The following is a 17,976-nucleotide window of genomic DNA, read 5'->3' on the forward strand; positions in this document are numbered from 1 at the left end:
TCCGTTGTCATAGCCGTGGGCATGTGTTACTGCCAATCTTCACGGAAAACAAAGTTAAAAAACCGCAGCCACGATTGGTAGCTGGGACGTAACCAAATCAAGGGGGGTAACCTTATCAGCATTGATCATGTCACATAATTGTAGCATGGGAGAAAAGGTAGATTTGTATGGTATAAATTCTCACCATTGATAATGTCCTAACACTTGATGTGTGATGGTGTACAGCGCACATGGCCCATGGCTGAGGAGTCTGTGCATCGCTAATTTTGGAAGAGCAAGCACCAGCCCTTACGGCAATCCCCTAATGTTTTGATGTAACGAGCACAATTGAAAGGAACATTTTGTAGCAACAATCATTGTCGGCCTCTGGCATCTGTCCTGCGAACGCTCAGTGAGGAAGTCTATTTCAGAGGCGGATATAGCGAATTATTTATTCCAGTGACCACTGGCTATCATACCACTCTGATATGTAGAGTTGTCTGCCAAAGTTGTAGACAAAGTGGTGACAGAGTTAGGCCTAGTCTGTGTACAGACACAGAAGAGTTCCCATCCGATGTTGAGAGAGTAACTCATTAACAGGTGTATTGGACATATTGTACATAATATTATTCTGATGCTGTGTCATGGGTCAACCAACACACTACTTGTCCAGTTGGTACAAATGATTCCCTGTGGAGTACTCTGAATCTTCACTCAGCAAACATCAGCAACAGCAAGCAATAGTGACCAGATCAGATGTTTTTATCTCTCTCTGAAACGAACTACAACTCTCTGAAACGAACTACAAGAACTACAATATGATATGTGAAACTTGTATTTTAGTAAGGGTCATTTTAGAACAGTATTTGTTGTTTTTGGCATAGGAGATTTGTAGTGTATATCTACAGTACTTGGACTGTACATACATCTGTGTTGACTAAAAGATCTCTTATGACCATGAAAACATCGCTGTGGACCACCATTATACATGTGATACAAGAATATTGGCCCACCAGTAGAAAGGTTCTGTCTGTTTCCACTGACAACAGACCCGTACACGTCCATACAATGACAATCGAATGTAATTAAAGCATGAGAGTGGTGCAACAGTGTCTCATTATCGTGAGTTATGTTAGTGTCGCCGCCCTGGTGTACAGTACTAGTGGGCGGAATTGCATGCAATGTGCAATCGGATACATGCTTTTATTGGTATTTCTGTAAAGTTACAGTCCTAACCGGGATGTTGCCAACAAATGGTCACTGAAGCGTGACATAATGAATCAGCTGAGCATGACACAATAAACCATTTACATTTATTTTATGACCATATTAGAGACGAAAACCAATAACTACTGCTGGCAAATGGCACAAACAGCAGAAAATACTGAAACTGCACCAAAAGCAATTTCAGTGTTTTTTAACCACCATTTGTTATTCTGAGATCAATAGCAATGTTCTGTTGTCATTGCAGAGTTAAACAAATTTCTTGTGATGACATCACAATACTTCAGAAGGTCAGTGAAAATCATGTTTTCAAGTATAAAAAAAACAAACTGATATTCATTGTGGAAATATAAAGATATTTCCTTGATAAATAATGATATATAATGATATATAGATGTATATGTTTTTTTCACATTTCTTACCATTTTGTTTCCTTTGCTATTTTCCAGAGTATGACGAGTCCGTGTGAACTTGGTAGTACATTAAGTAATATACTCACATGAGGGAGAAAAACCTCAATATGGACGGAAATTCAAACTATCGACCGAAACCTCAGCCTCGGGGGTCATATAGACGAAGCCGTATCAAGGACAGGGGGAGTAAGTCTTACAGTTCTTCAGAGGAAGAAGAGTTCCACTCTGATGATAATCTCAGGCCGTATGAAGAGGTCAAGGTCGCACATCATGACAAGAAGTTAAATGGCTTGGGTAAGTGACCTTTGACCTTTGTCTATATAGTATCATATACATTGAGTATTGTTACTGGGGTTTATATATGGTTTAGAATAATACTTTTAAATAGACACTTCCAACAACTCCATTTAAAAAGTATTATCTAAATTTAGATTAACTAACACAAAGTCCTAAAGACTAGTTCATGTGATTTCAGTTTATTATTTTCATGATTCTAGAATTTCAAGGATCAAATGTGATTATAGAGGTTATATAAACAATGCTTTAGATAAGATCAGAAACAGGTAGTCCATCATAACTAAACTTTGTAACAATTTGTAAACAATGATGTAAGCAAAAAATGTCTTAAATTTCTGTCCAAATTGCTGTAATGTTCATGGTAAATATACGAAATGCATTTTATACACAAATATAATTAGATAAACTAACACACTAGGAGCAGCATGAAAAAAAATATGGAGAAAAGAAACAAGATTACAATAAAAAAAAATGGCTGTGCTATTAGAATTTCACAGTTGTTTAAGCTCAGCACAAGAGTGGTTGGGAGTCTATAAGCATCCATGTTTTCTTACACACAACTGATGTTTTTTGCAGACAGACATTCCCATTATTTGGTTTGAATTCCAAACACAAATGTTAAATGCATTATGATATTGGCTGGGCAATATCAATGGTATACTGGGCGAACTATTTGCTCTTTAGTCGAACCTTTCAACTAACATGTCTAAATCTGATGTGGCTTTACTCTCCCATCAAATGGTGAACAGACGTTCTGTTCTGCCATCCTGCCATTCTCTCATTGTGCATCTGGTGTTAACGTAAATATCAGAATTTATCAACTCCTACCGTCTACCTATTAAATATCACGATTTATCAACCCCTACCGTCTACCTATTAAATATCACGATTTATCAACCCCTACCGTCTACCTATTAAATATCACGATTTATCAACCCCTACCGTCTACCTATTAAATATATCACGATTTATCAACCCCTACAGTCTACCTATTAAATATCACGATTTATCAACCCCTACCGTCTACCTATTAAATATCACGATTTATCAACCCCTACCGTCTACCTATTAAATATCACGATTTATCAACCCCTACAGTCTACCTATTAAATATCACGATTTATCAACCCCTACCGTCTACCTATTAAATATCACGATTTATCAACCCCTACCGTCTACCTATTAAATATCACGATTTATCAACCCCTACTGTCTACCTACTAAATATCACGATTTATCAACCCCTACTGTCTACCTATTAAATATCAGAATTTTTCAACCCCTTCATTTGGAATACATCTGATGCAGACCTCAGTGTGAATGTGGCATTAGAGATGTTCCGACAACCTACTTCCCGAATTTTGTAATGAAAACAAAGAATGGCAGAACCAGATGTAAAGCATGTTCCTTTCAATAAACCACATAATGATCTTATAGATATTATGATGTTATAGATATTATGATTTGCTAATAGCCATGGCCGACCGACAGGTACGTCATGAGTCTGGACCTTTCAGAAAATTCAGACATGTAGAAAAATGTAGATCTAATAAATTTTATGCGGTCGAGACGTTGACGAAGAGTACACTTTCTTCTTGAATATCACTGAATTACTGAGGTAGCATTGTTGTGAGCCTTTTCACACCTGTGGTGATATATCTTAGGTTGTTCAACATCACAGCAATTATTACATCATTAATGGAAAAAATAATTTGTCAGGGAACTTTTACTGACGATGTTAGGGATGTACATATATACAGTGATTGAAATCTGTCTCCATTTGATCTTTGTTTAAAAGTCATTATCATTTCTATTCATTAAAATTACAGTAAAAAACAGATACATAATTACAAAAAAGTTTTGTGTTCATCAGATTAAGAATTAAAATGGTTGCTTATTTATAATAAAGTACTGTCTGAAAGTAGAATCACAGACCATATAAATAAGAAATATTGTCCTCATATCAGAAGGTTTGTAACATTGAACATTTTACAAGTCCACAGATGAAGACAGGGAAAGTCCTTATATCAACACTACACAAATTTTACATAATTTAAAGCTAAGCTTTTTACGCATTTGTGTAAAAATTGCGTAATTTCTAATTTACACATATTTTTTGAACTTGTGGAACAGATTCTTAATTTGTAGATAAAACCATTTCTAGCTAGGGTCTGTTTTGAGTATCCTATATACGATATTAAGGTACAAGTGTCAGAGTGTGGCATTACACAAATATCTCTCCACCTGTCTGCCATCCTAATACAGTAGCTTCTCCTCTGACTCGTTTGGATACGTCTTCTGGGACATTGATCCACAATATTTAAATCACCTCAAAGAGGGGAAAAGGTTGGTCATTTTATCAAGTGTATACCATGGAATGGTCCTGGGTTAGCCAAATGTATACTTGTCATACTTGATTGACTACAGAAGGAAAAAATTCTTTATCTGTCTGAAAACTGCCGTACACATATAAGCATTCATATTTTCATGATATCCAGGATTTTTGTATATATATATGTACGTTTGTGTGTGATGTAGAAACAGAAATGACAAAGGAACTTACTTTCTCTGTCTTGTCATGTCTAGGTCTTGACCTATGACCTCAAATTCTATTGGCTGACAAGAGGTTGTACCCTTTTCTTGCTGTCTTGACATCTGACTCTTTAATTATTTTCTAATGAAAATGACAATTAAAATGTTGAGGAATGGACATAGTTCTAAAATACATTTTACAAGATACAACCAAATGTTTTTTTGTTTCCTGTTCATTATGATCTGTCCATCTAATGGTTCCCTGTCACTCCATCAGTCAAAGGACTGCTGACTTTAAATGTTCACAAATAACAGTGACAGGAAATACACAAATTGTGCCTGCCATTTGTCAGTTTCCTCTCCAGCCCTGGTGAAAGCTTGGTTTGGTGTCGGTTTTCAGGATGGGTGGGAAATGACTTTCCTGTAAAGTGGCATGTATCTTACTGTAGAGCATTACATGTACGTACACATACTGGCTTTGACAACAGTAACTCATGTGGAACTGGAAACTATATGTTCCCTGACAGATATATGGTGGACAAACATGCACATTGCCAGGGGCCTGGCAGAATCATATGTCAGGAAGATTCCAGGAATGTAATTCTGACATGATTTTAGCCCACCATCATCAGATGGTGGGCTATTCAAATCGCCCTGCGTCCGTGGTCCGTCGTCCGTCCGTCCGTCCGTCCGTAAACAATTCTTGTTATCGCTATTTCTCAGAAAGTGCTGAAAGGATCTTTCTCAAATTTCATATGTAGGTTCCCCTTGGTGCCTAGTTATGCATATTGCATTTTGAGACCAATCGGAAAACAAAATGGCCGACAGGCAGCCATCTTGGATTTTGACAATTGAAGTTTGTTATCGCTATTTCTCAGAAAGTACTGAAAGGATCTTTCTCAAATTTCATATGTAGGTTCCCCTTGGTTCCTAGTTATGCATATTGCGTTTTTAGACCAATCGGATAACAACATGGCCGACAGGCAGCCATCTTGGATTTTGACAATTGAAGTTTGTTATCGCTATTTTTGAGAAAGTACTGAAGGGATCTTTCTCAAATTTCATATGTAGGTTCCCCTTGGTGCCTAGTTATGCATATTGCATTTTGAGACCAATCGGCAAACAAAATGGCCGACAGGCAGCCATCTTGGATTTTGACAATTGAAGTTTGTTATCGCTATTTCTGAGAAAGTACTGAATGGATCTTTCTCAAATTTCATATGAAGGTTCCCCTTGGTGCCTAGTTATGCATATTGCGTTTTGAGACCAATCGGATAACAACATGGCCGACAGGCAGCCATCTTGGATTTTGACAATTGAAGTTTGTTATCGCTATTTCTGAGAATGTACTGAAGGGATCTTTCTGAAATTTGATATGTAGGTTCCCCTTGGTGGGTGGTTATGCATATTGCGATTTGAGACCAATCTGAAAACAACATGGCCGACAGGCAGCCATCTTGGATTTTGACAATTGAAGTTTGTTATCACTATTTCTGAGAAAGTACTGAATGGATCTTTCTCAAATTTCATATGTAAGTTTCCCTTGGTGCCTAGTTATGCATATTGCGATTTGAGACCAATCTGAAAACAACATGGCCGACAGGCAGCCATCTTGGATTTTGACAATTGAAGTTTGTTATCACTATTTCTGAGAAAGTACTGAAGGGATCTTTCTGAAATTTCATATGTAGGTTTCCCTTGGTGCCTAGTTATGCATATTGCGTTTTGAGACCAATCTGAAAACAACATGGCCGACAGGCAGCCATCTTGGATTTTGACAATTGAAGTTTGTTATCACTATTTCTGAGAAAGTACTGAATGGATCTTTCTGAAATTTCATATGTAAGTTTCCCTTGGTGCCTAGTTATGCATGTTGCGTTTTGAAACCAATCTGAAAACAACATGGCCGACAGGCAGCCATCTTGGATTTTGACAATTGAAGTTTATTATCGCTATTTCTGAGAAAGTACTGAATGGATCTTTCTGAAATTTCATATGTAAGTTTCCCTTGGTGCCTAGTTATGCATGTTGCGTTTTGAAACCAATCTGAAAACAACATGGCCGACAGGCAGCCATCTTGGATTTTGACAATTGAAGTTTATTATCGCTATTTCTGAGAAAGTACTGAAGGGATCTTTCTGAAATTTCATATGTAAGTTTCCCTTGGTGCCTAGTTATGCATATTGCGTTTTGAAACCAATCTGAAAACAACATGTCCGACAGGCAGCCATCTTGGATTTTGACAATTGAAGTTTATTATCGCTATTTCTGAGAAAGTACTGAATGGATCTTTCTCAAATTTCATAAGTAGGTTCCCCTTGGTCACTTGCATTGCATTTTTGGACCAGTCTGTCCGGAAAACAACCTGGCAAACAAACAGCCATTATCGTTAAATCTCAAATTTCTTATATAGCTAGGATTCCCTTGTTTGAAAAGTACTGGAGGGATGTCTAAATTTGCACAGATTAGTGAAATGAAGGGAAAAGTAGAGAAAAGATCGATCTGACATGGAACCTATGAAGATCATTCAATGGTGGGCGCCAAGATCCCTCTGGGATCTCTTGTTTGAACTTGTGGAACAGATTCTTAATTTGTAGGTTAAACCATTTCTAGCTAGGGTCTGTTTTGAGTACCCTATATACGATATTAAGGTACAAGTGTCAGAGTGTAGCATTACACAAATATCTCTCCACCTGTCTGCCATCCTAATACAGTAGCTTCTCCTCTGACTCATTTGGATACATCTTCTGGGACATTGATCCACAATATTTAAATCACCTCAAAGAGGGGAAAAGGTTGGGGAAAAGGTTGGTCATTTTATCAAGTGTATACCATGGAATGGTCCTGGGTTAGCCAAATGTATACTTGTCATACTTGATTGACTACAGAAGGAAATCATTCTTTATCTGTCTGAAAACTGCCGTACACATGTAAGCATTCATATTTTCATGATATCCAGGATTTTTGTATATATATGTACGTTTGTGTGTGATGTAGAAACAGAAATGACAAAGGAACTTACTTTCAGAGTCTTGTCATGTCTATGTCTTGACCTATGACCTCAAATTCTATTGGCTGACAAGAGGTTGTACCCTTTTCTTGCTGTCTTGACATCTGACTCTTTAATTATTTTCTAATGAAAATGACAATTAAAGTGTTGAGGAATGGACATAGTTCTAAAATACATTTTACAAGATACAGCCAAATCTTTTTTTGTTTCCTGTTCATTATGATCTGTCCATCTAATGGTTCCCTGTCACTCCATCAGTCAAAGGACTGCTGACTTTAAATGTTCACAAATAACAGTGACAGGAAATACACAAATTGTGCCTGCCATTTGTCAGTTTCCTCTCCAGCCCTGGTGAAAGCTTGGTTTGGTGTCGGTTTTCAGGATGGGTGGGAAATGACTTTCCTGTAAAGTGGCATGTATCTTACTGTAGAGCATTACATGTACGTACACATACTGGCTTTGACAACAGTAACTCATGTGGAACTGGAAACTATATGTTCCCTGACAGATATATGGTGGACAAACATGCACATTGCCAGGGGCCTGGCAGAATCATATGTCAGGAAGATTCCAGGAATGTAATTCTGACATGATTCTATCCAAGACTTGCAAATAATAAATGTGACTCATTCTTAATTGAAAAAAAAACATAGGTTGGAATGATAGCATAAAATAGTTTGTACCAAAGAAATTTTACGGAGTTCAAGTTCAGGTCAAGGTCAGACAGGTTATTTAGAGGTCAGCTATGGCAAAGTAAATTTAATTACAGGAAAAGATCATCTTCTGTGCAGAAAAGACTTAACACCCTCAAATGCCAATTTGCTAGATTTAATAAAAAAAAAATTGTTATCATAGAATAAGATTTTGAAATGTCATCAATGTTAAAAACACTAATGCAATGGCTTTCAAAAAATTTACATTAATATCTAGAAAATTCATTTTGTTAGAACTCAAGATCACATATTTCATATTGAAAAACAATTTCCAATACAATACTATACAAGTTCTACTGTACTCCTGTATCATTAGTCTTCATCATTGGTAGAAGCTGGAAAGTCCTGTGTAGTACAGACAGAATTGACCAGACGGAGTGCCCAACTCACCACAGTCATTACAGCATCATCTTTCAGGATTTATGTCAATAATTCTGTTATGGTTCTAGAAAAGTACATTATGTAATTAACCATTTCCTCCCTAAACAGTTGTTTACCTAAAACAATGGAAATTGTTTTTCCTGATATATATAAGCATAACAGATAATTAAGTGTCATTATATATAATGATAATGCCAGAGAGTTTTCAAACATTTGGTATATCTTTGATTTTTTGTGTACAAAATTTCAACCTCAGAAGTACCAGGTATATGGCATTTGGTGAAACTCGACCATATTTTTCAGCTGACTCTTCAAACTTTTTGTCCATCAGATATCAAAAAGCACTTTGAATGGATTTTCTGCTTTCTGAAGTTGAATAATTTTTTTCACGTAATGTTCTGACATCAAATTTAATTCTATGACCTTAACCTAGTTCCTGTATCACTAATCAGATTCAGAAAAAGTCTTCAACCATTTCTAATCATGTTAGAGTAAGCCCAGTTGTGGCACAGTCATGACAAGCATCAACATGACCAGGATGTAGATGAGACATACTTGTCAAACATTTCCATGGATAAAAAGATATTGGTTCCAAACTCCCAACATGATCTCTTAATCCTTCACCTGACAATGGATTCCATTTCAAAATCGCAAAAAAATAGGGTCTGGAGAAATAGCGAGAAGATCGGTTTGACCCTGGGGATCTGTCAGCTAAAGGATGTTAAGTAGCGGATGCTAAAACAGCACTTACTTCCTATTCCAACCTGTATCATGGTGGATTGGGAGATGGCACTGTGTTGTATTCTGTTTGTGTAATCGCATTTGGTCTATATCAGTTTGGCTTCAAGCACTGATTAGTATGATGCAATAGGGGCTTCGTTGACATAAAACTTAATTAAAACCTACCAAGAGTGAAACGTAGCTACGGGGATAAAACATGACTGCTGCTTCTGTTGGGAATAAAGGACACAAGTGCTGTAGGCTAGTAAGATCAATGATGATTTGATATAGCATCACATGTGTCTAAGCTAGCTGTATGATCACGTTTAGATGTTCTATCTTGAAAAATTAGTACTCACTTAAGTGTTGTATTTTCTCAAGTTCACCAAAGGAATTGATTTAATTACATTTTACCATATATTTACGGTTTACTAGTCCTGTCTTAGAAGTGGAGTTTTTTTGTTTGTTTTTTTCTCTGGCTTTTTGCTAGACAATTAGGAGACCTTATCTAATTTGCCTTGTTTGTTAGGAAGCAGTATTGCCTGTTGGCATGAGGAATTTTATTCCGTCATACTATCCTTGAATGATTGGGCTTAGCATTATTCCTTGATGTTTCAATAAAAAATAAAATCAGTCACATCAGTCCAATTTTTTCTTGTCATTGGACAGGACAAAAACATGTGATGTTGATTAAGAACAAGTAACCAGAACCTAGGAAAATTTAATCCCTCACATCACCATTTTTGTCTGCAGACCTATTGAGTTGTGGAATAGGAGCCGACAAATTATCCTAGAATTACTCGTGTGTATGGAAAAATTGACATTAGGTACCCCCAGTCTTTCCCAATTTAGCCACATTACTGTAATACTACAGCTTGGATATTTTCAGAATTATGTGGTTTTATGGTGAAATTATGATAATACGTAATTAGATTATTGGCCAATAAAACCGAGCCTCAACCATTTAATTGGAAAACCTTAGAAGTCCAGTTGTCTAATGGACGGAGAAAACATTGTCCCTGTTATACTTGAAAATGTTTTTTCTCCACCTTTGCGTCCCATTAAGCTGTAAACCCCTCTCAAGGACACTGAGAGCTTCCAGGCTTTTGGTTAGGAGGGTTCAACAGGGATATAAGGGGATGGAAGGACTAGAGACATGGCTTTGTGTCCTATAAGGGGACCTAGACCCCCAGAATTAGTCGGAGGCTGTCGGCCAGTTTGGGTGCTTCTTGATGCAGAGAGGTACCATGTGTGGCTTCTTGTCCTGTCAAAGGCTGTCATCTCGCTCCACTTCAGACATTGTCTCCGCAGGTTATCAGGATTTGAGTGTTCATTTTATAGGACTTGGCCATCACTCACAGTCCTAATCAGACTGGCTATTAAATCATCAGATTTTTTATTTTTTTTTGTTCATAGGAATGTGATCTGTGCCCTGTGTTTCTTAAACTGTGTCTATCTTCGGTTCCAATCCTAACTCACCTCTTTCCATTCTGACATCCTAATACCAGATTTATTTTTTAAACAATATTATTTCCAACTCCACATCATTTTTCTCATTCTTCATACTTTCTTTCTCACCCAAATGTCCTTCAATCTTTCTGTCATTCCTGCATACATTATCATTGGCATTCATTGCCATAGGAACGTCATTATGTCAATAGATTGTGTCTCTATATAGAGTTATCACATCATTATGTCTATATATAAAGTTATTTCATTATTGTATCTATATGTATGAAGCTATTACATAATTGTTTCTATATATAGAGCTATTACATTATTATGTCTATATATAGAGCTATTACATCTTCATGTCTATATATAGAACTATTACATCATCATGTCTATATATAGAGCTATTGCATCATTGTTTCTATATATAGAACTATTACATCATTGTTTCTATATATAGAGCTATTACATTATTGTGTCTATATATAGAGCTATTACATCATCATGTCTATATATATAGAGCTATTACATCTTCATGTCTATATATAGAGCTATTACATCATTGTTTCTATATATAGAGCTATTACATCATTGTTTCTATATACAGAGCTATTGCATCATTGTTTCTATATATAGAACTATTACATCATTGTTTCTATATATAGAGCTATTACATTATTGTGTATATATATAGAGCTATTACATCATTGTTTCTATATACAGAGCTATCCCATGTTTGGAGTGTTCCAAGATTCAAGTACAATAATGATTTTATATATGTGTGTATTTCAGTGTGCAGTATTAAGATGATATGCACTTAAGGTCTCTATAGGTGACCTTTTATGAACAGTTAATCTATTCATAGCTTTATGTATGGTAATATATCTGTATAATACCTCATCGCGAGCTGTATTGATGCTCATATAAACATGCAATGTTGACAGTTCAGTTTTTATGGTGGCTGTGTTATTGCCATAGCTTGCATAAGGCTCTTCCATAATAAAGAAGAAGTGACTTGGTTTAGTACTTGTTTGTGTGGTGTTGGCTCATAGTACTGAATACCCCAGATCACTGATTAATTTTGGTAAACACAACCTATGGAAATATGATATGTTACCGCTAGCAAATTTCTGGTTTTATATTTTCTGTTAAAAAGGCAAGACAAGCAGGTTTGAATTGTTGCTTTAATGAACAAATGATGGAACGGTTGCCTTGGGACTTGGTAGCTTGACTGTAAACATAGAAGCAGGGTTTATGAGCACTTGTCATGGACGCCATTTCCACTGTTTGTGTGCCATTGTGTGATGGTATGGGCTTGGGATCTTCTCTGTAGACCTGGAGGACGAGAATAAAATAGGAATGCCTCAAATATTATGGATCCTTATCACCATAGTTTATAGGAGTGGAGCTGATTCAGCTGTTGTATTGTCAAGTTGGGTTACATGTTCATCGACAGTAAGGTTACTATCACACGCGCGGGATCCCAGTAGTCAGTATGCAAGGGCTACCCAGAGTCTCATACACACAATACCAAATTAACAATTAAAGTCCCCAGTGATTAGGTAGGTTAGTTTTTATTTCTAATTGAATAGAGAAGCTTTATTTGGGTCAGATGTTTATCTCTCTTTCATTGTTTTCCTCAGATAACTTGTCGTCTTCGATGTGAATAATCTCTCAGAGAAAATCTGTTTCACTATTTCCAGGCAATAGATCTACTTAACTTCTTGACATAAACATGCCTTCTAGATCAGAACAATACAGAACATGCGGTATTGTCCTCACATGCTATGTTCTCCCACGAGGCTGACGTTTTTGTTGATTCCTGCAAATTGTAATTCTTAAAGACAGATGAGGGAAAGTCGGTGCTTTCCTCTTCCTAGGATTTTCCTTGATGTGCTGTTAGTGGGTTCCCCGATCTGCTGAGGAAGCTTTCATGCAAACAATCCATTAATTCTAACAATAATTTGTTGGACCAAGTCGTTTATGCTAGTGATTTGGAATTTCCATTTCCTGTTTTAAGCAGGGGACGTAACTCTTGTTTGCTGTGGAGAAAGTGGAACCATTATCGAATGTGATTAGAGGACACATACACCTCGAACACCACTATATAGTCTTTTCCTACGTAGCGTCTTTATAGTAGCCAAGCTGATTTTATTACAAAATGTGTTTTTCCAAATTTTTTGGAAATGACACTTATTGCGTGTGCTCCTCGCCCAAATCCTGTGATTTTCCATATATATGAAATTTGAATAATTTTGTCCAATTTTATGATATTTTACCAAACAAAAATTGTGATAAATATGTGACCTCTCTACTTTCACTAAATAAACTGTTTACAGTTGATATCCTTAGATTGAACTGGAGATTATCTGTGGCGTGGACAGATGGATACCAGGGTTACCTCCCCTTTCTCCATCACCAGCATGCTTAATTAACAGTTCGTAACAATCCTGTTTACCATAAAATCATCATTTAATTTAAGGGATCACCACAGCATTTCATCTGCATAGATGTCATTGAATTAGAAACCCATAGCAACTCAAATGTCTTTAGAATTGACTCATTAGCAATCAATTTGAATTTTGTGTTTTCGTTTCTTTCTCATTTAAGCATGGAATGTTGCAACCAACTCTATGTGTAGTTAGTAGAAAGTCTGACATTATCATTGAATGAGATGCTTCTCTTTATTCCGTGCATGTTGTGTTTGATAATCAAGCGCATTACTTCTGTTTAAAATAGACAGATAATTTTGATTTGTATGATGAGCTGCAGTGAAACTGTTTAATTGAATTATATAAAATTACAAAACAAAGAATGTGTTTTTGTTTGGCTAAGAACTCATGTTGGTTTGAAGATTACCTATTACAAAAATGTCAGTAAGTACACAATTGTTTTTGCTTCTTTCCACAATTTTAAAATCAATGATATCATTGAATTTGTTGGCAAAGACACAAAGCATTTTCTTTGATTTATGTTTTTATTTGGTTTGAAAGTATTGTATTTTCCTATAAAAACACAAACATGGTAGTATACTCCAGTTTTCTTGTTTCCTGGCTTTTTGCTGCATGCATGCTATATTTATGTGCTGAAGCTGTAATGTTGTGGTGTTTGTGTTGTTGGAATAGTCGCCACTGTAAACATGACTTATCTCCCCTTTATACAATCCATATCATCCCTACCTTCTCCACCAATAGGAATGGATGTCTCCCTAAACTCTGCCTATCCTCTATTTTTATCTTCACTACAATCATCAGTCATTAACGTTGCCGTTTTCATCACACATTTCATCTTCACTACATCATTAGTGATTATATAAATCATTGCCATTTTCAACACACATTTCATCTTCACTACTATCATCAGTCATTAACATTGCCATTTTCATCACACATTTCATCTTCACTACATCATTAGTGATTATCATTGCCATTTTCAACACACATTTCATCTTCACTACTATCATCAGTCATTATCATTGCCATTTTCATCACACATTTCATCTTCACTACTATCATCAGTCATTAACATTGCCATTTTCATCACACATTTCATCTTCCCTACTATCATTAGTCATTAACATTGCCATTTTCATCAAAAATAATTAATTTTCATGATCTTCACTTTCATGTTATACAACCAGATAGCTGATATTTTACAATTAAAGGGCTTTATTTGGGAGCAATAGCTATTGAATACCACCCTGTATGAGTCGTCAAATCTGTCAATACTAAGCTTACCAAGTATGTGATTCACCACATTGGGGCCACCAAATCACTGATTCACTACATTGGGGCCACCAAATCTGTGATTCACTGTATTTGGACCACCAAATCTGTGATTCACTGTAATGGGGCCACCAAATCTGTGATTCACTGTATTGGGGCCACCAAATCACTGATTCACTACATTGGGGCCACCAAATCTGTGATTCACTGTATTTGGACCACCAAATCTGTGATTCACTGTAATGGGGCCACCAAATCTGTGATTCACTGTATTGGGGCCACCAAATCTGTGATTCACTACATTAGGGGCCACCAAATCACTGATTCACTACATTGGGGCCCCCAAATCTGTGATTCACTGTATTGGGGCCACCAAATCTGTGATTCACTGTATTGGGGGCCACCAAATCTGTGATTCACTGTAATGGGGCCACCAAATCTGTGATTCACTGTAATGGGGCCACCAAATCTGTGATTCACTACATTAGGGGCCACCTAACTTGTTACTCCATGTATATATGTATATTCTCCATTTGTTGTGTAATGCACTGTCACACAAACACACCAGTCTGTATAACCACCACCATCATAACACAGTGTACCAACATGCTCTAACGAAACTCTGCAGAAATAGTCCATTCGTACAAGTTTGAACACTAGTCAAACTCAAATTTTTAACGAGAAAACAATTTGTTTCTGCTTTATTTCCTGAGTAAATAATGTTAATATCACAAGATTTATATTTGTTTATATAATATGATTACTTTAAATAATTTTACTCTCTAAAGTTACAAAACAGGTTCAGACTATTTGTGTATTATCAAATGGCTTTTATTTGTTGTTTCCCAGTAACACAAAAATGATACTCACAATGCTCAGTGTCTTTGAATCATTATCAATCTAAAATAATTATATGTCTTGACAAACCTACTGTTTGTTCCTAACTTTACTTTGACCAAGTTCAAAATGAAATGGTTCTTTTTATTTTGAACAAATAATTAATCCAACTGTTTTCCTCTGGAAATTGAATGTCACTCTTCATCATACAATGAAAAGATTAAAGTGATAAGAGGCACACAAGAGGGACAACTCTGTCACGACTGTTGATGTGACAGCACTTTATTGATTAGCTTTGTCAGAGACACTTGAGCGTTGTGTATCAATATGTATTGTAATATTACCAAACAAAGTCCTTTAATTTCAATGACTGGATATTATTGTATGCAAAATTTTTCAGTTAATATGGAAAATAATTTACCAAATTATATAAAATCCAGGCAAACTAAAAATTTAGAAGTCACCATAACAAAAAATTCTTTGTTTGAACTAAATTTTAAAACAAAACGAAAATTTGAAAAAAAAATATCACCCTACCAATTAGCATATTTGGTTTACTTTTAATTTCATTTATGATGGAATTTAATTATATCTTTCTTGTACTTTTTCATTTTTTTTTTAATCAAAAATTTCAGTTGTTGAAATTTGGGACTTTAGCCTCTCACAGCTTGGTCAGTATCGTAGCTTTGAGTTTTTTTGTACATTTTGTTTGCTTTGTTTTTGTACCTTTAGGTTTGACTCCCAATGAGCATGACTTAAAAGACGATTACCGAGGCAACTCCCACCTTAGTAACGGTCACCTTGGTAACGACAAGTCACGGTTGTATAGTTACATGAGTGGGTCAGACGGTGATTTTGATGACATGGACCAGCCGTTGCATCATGCATCGTTAAATGTTCACCACCAGGGGTCTCAATGCTCGATCTCATCCAATGAGTTGGACAGCAAGCACATACCAAGAACAGAAGCTGTGTCGCAGTTGTCTCTTTCGGACGATTCCGACCAAGAAAACATCAACCATTCAAACTTACATCATCAACTAGCAGGTAAAACAACAAAAATAGCTCCTTGTTTATATCTTTGCCCTGCAGGTAAAACTGAAGTGTCTACGTTATTGTCAATACTCCCCCGACCAAATAAATAATAAAACTGGCAGTGAGGGCATTCAAGTTGGCCATAACATTTGAGAAATGTAGTTAGCAAACTGGAAATGGAAGACTTTGAATATTTTTAGATTGTTGATCAGCCAAAGACAAAAGAAAACAGTAGTCTAAGACCCTGTACAAACAGCCTTGTCACCATAGATACGATAACATTCCGTTGGGGGGGGGGGGGGGGGGGAATCCGAGAAAAACCAAGGAAAGAGACATTAATCTAAAGAGGTCCAATTTGTAGAGTAAAGACACTGGGCTAGGTAAGTGGGCTAGGTAAGTGGGCTAGGTAAGTAAAGACACTGGGCTAGGTAAGTGGGCTAGGTAAGTAAAGACACTGGGCTAGGTAAGTGGGCTAGGTAAGTAAAGACACTGGGCTAGGTAAGTGGGCTAGGTAAGTAAAGACACTGGGCTAGGTAAGTGGGCTAGGTAAGTAAAGACACTGGGCTAGGTAAGTGGGCTAGGTAAGTAAGAACACTGGGCTAGGTAAGTGGGCTAGTGTAAGTAAGACACTGGGCTAGGTAAGTGGGTAGGTAAGTAAAGACACTGGGCTAGGTAAGTGGGCTAGGGTAAGGTAAAGACACTGGGCTAGGTAGTGGGCTAGGTAAGTAAGACACTGGGCTAGGTAAGTGGGCTAGGTAAGTAAAGACACTGGGCTAGGTAAGTGGGCTAGGTAAGTGGGCTAGGTAAGTAAAGACACTGGGCTAGGTAAGTGGGCTAGGTAAGTAAAGACACTGGGCTAGGTAAGTGGGCTAGGTAAGTAAAGACACTGGGCTAGGTAAGTGGGCTAGGTAAGTAAAGACACTGGGCTAGGTAAGTGGGCTAGGTAATTGGGCTAGGTAAGTAAAGACACTGGGCTAGGTAAGTGGGCTAGGTAAGTAAAGACACTGGGCTAGGTATGTGGGCTAGGTAAGTAAAGACACTGGGCTAGGTAAGTAAGAGGGGTAGGCATAAATTAGGATAAATGTAGAGAAGAAATTCTTATCCTTACTTATCAATGCCGTTAGGTAAAGGATATTAAGAAGGAATGTAAATGCCTGCCTCCATATTACATAATCTTTAGGTCCTAGCGTAGTTGGGGGAGGCTAGAGAAATGATGCTATCGTACATCACTCACTCCTCACCACCGACATGTAGTCTGTCTAAAATCTTATCAATGGCAAATGTGCTTAAAAACATTTAGTAATGTGTCATGTTGTAGAAATTCTGGACTGGAAGAACTCTCCCCTAGATGTAGGGGCCAAGTATATAGGAAAATGATTCAATTTTTGTCTCCCTCCAACAGAAATTTTAGTGAATTTTGAAATTGACTTAAAATCTATATATCATACTGACAAAAAAGGACCGCCGAGGCTATAATTATGCTTAATTGGAATAATATCCAATATGAAATATCAATAAGAAGTCTACAATAAATATTCGCACCATCAAAATATTTTTTTTTTCAATCTGTAAAATATTTATTTTGAAATTTGACAAGACTTTCCCAGTCTAGAAGTCCAGTCTAAATTTTCTGTTTGGCTTTTCGGGGATGGAAATCT

General features: G+C 36.6%; 1 protein-coding gene across 1 annotated transcript in view; it reads left to right on the forward strand.

The window, feature by feature from the left end:
• The window catches only part of LOC117329105 (teneurin-m-like), a 191,503-nt gene that overhangs the window by 87,895 nt on the left and 85,632 nt on the right, over positions 1-17,976 (forward strand). Inside the window, 2 exon segments of the mRNA XM_033886835.1 lie at positions 1,653-1,910; positions 16,016-16,330. Of these exon segments, the coding sequence (XP_033742726.1) occupies positions 1,703-1,910; positions 16,016-16,330 (523 nt within the window). The 5' untranslated portion in view covers positions 1,653-1,702.

Source organism: Pecten maximus, chromosome 6, assembly GCF_902652985.1.
Source record: "Pecten maximus chromosome 6, xPecMax1.1, whole genome shotgun sequence".
NCBI classification, from domain to species: Eukaryota; Metazoa; Mollusca; class Bivalvia; order Pectinida; family Pectinidae; genus Pecten; species Pecten maximus.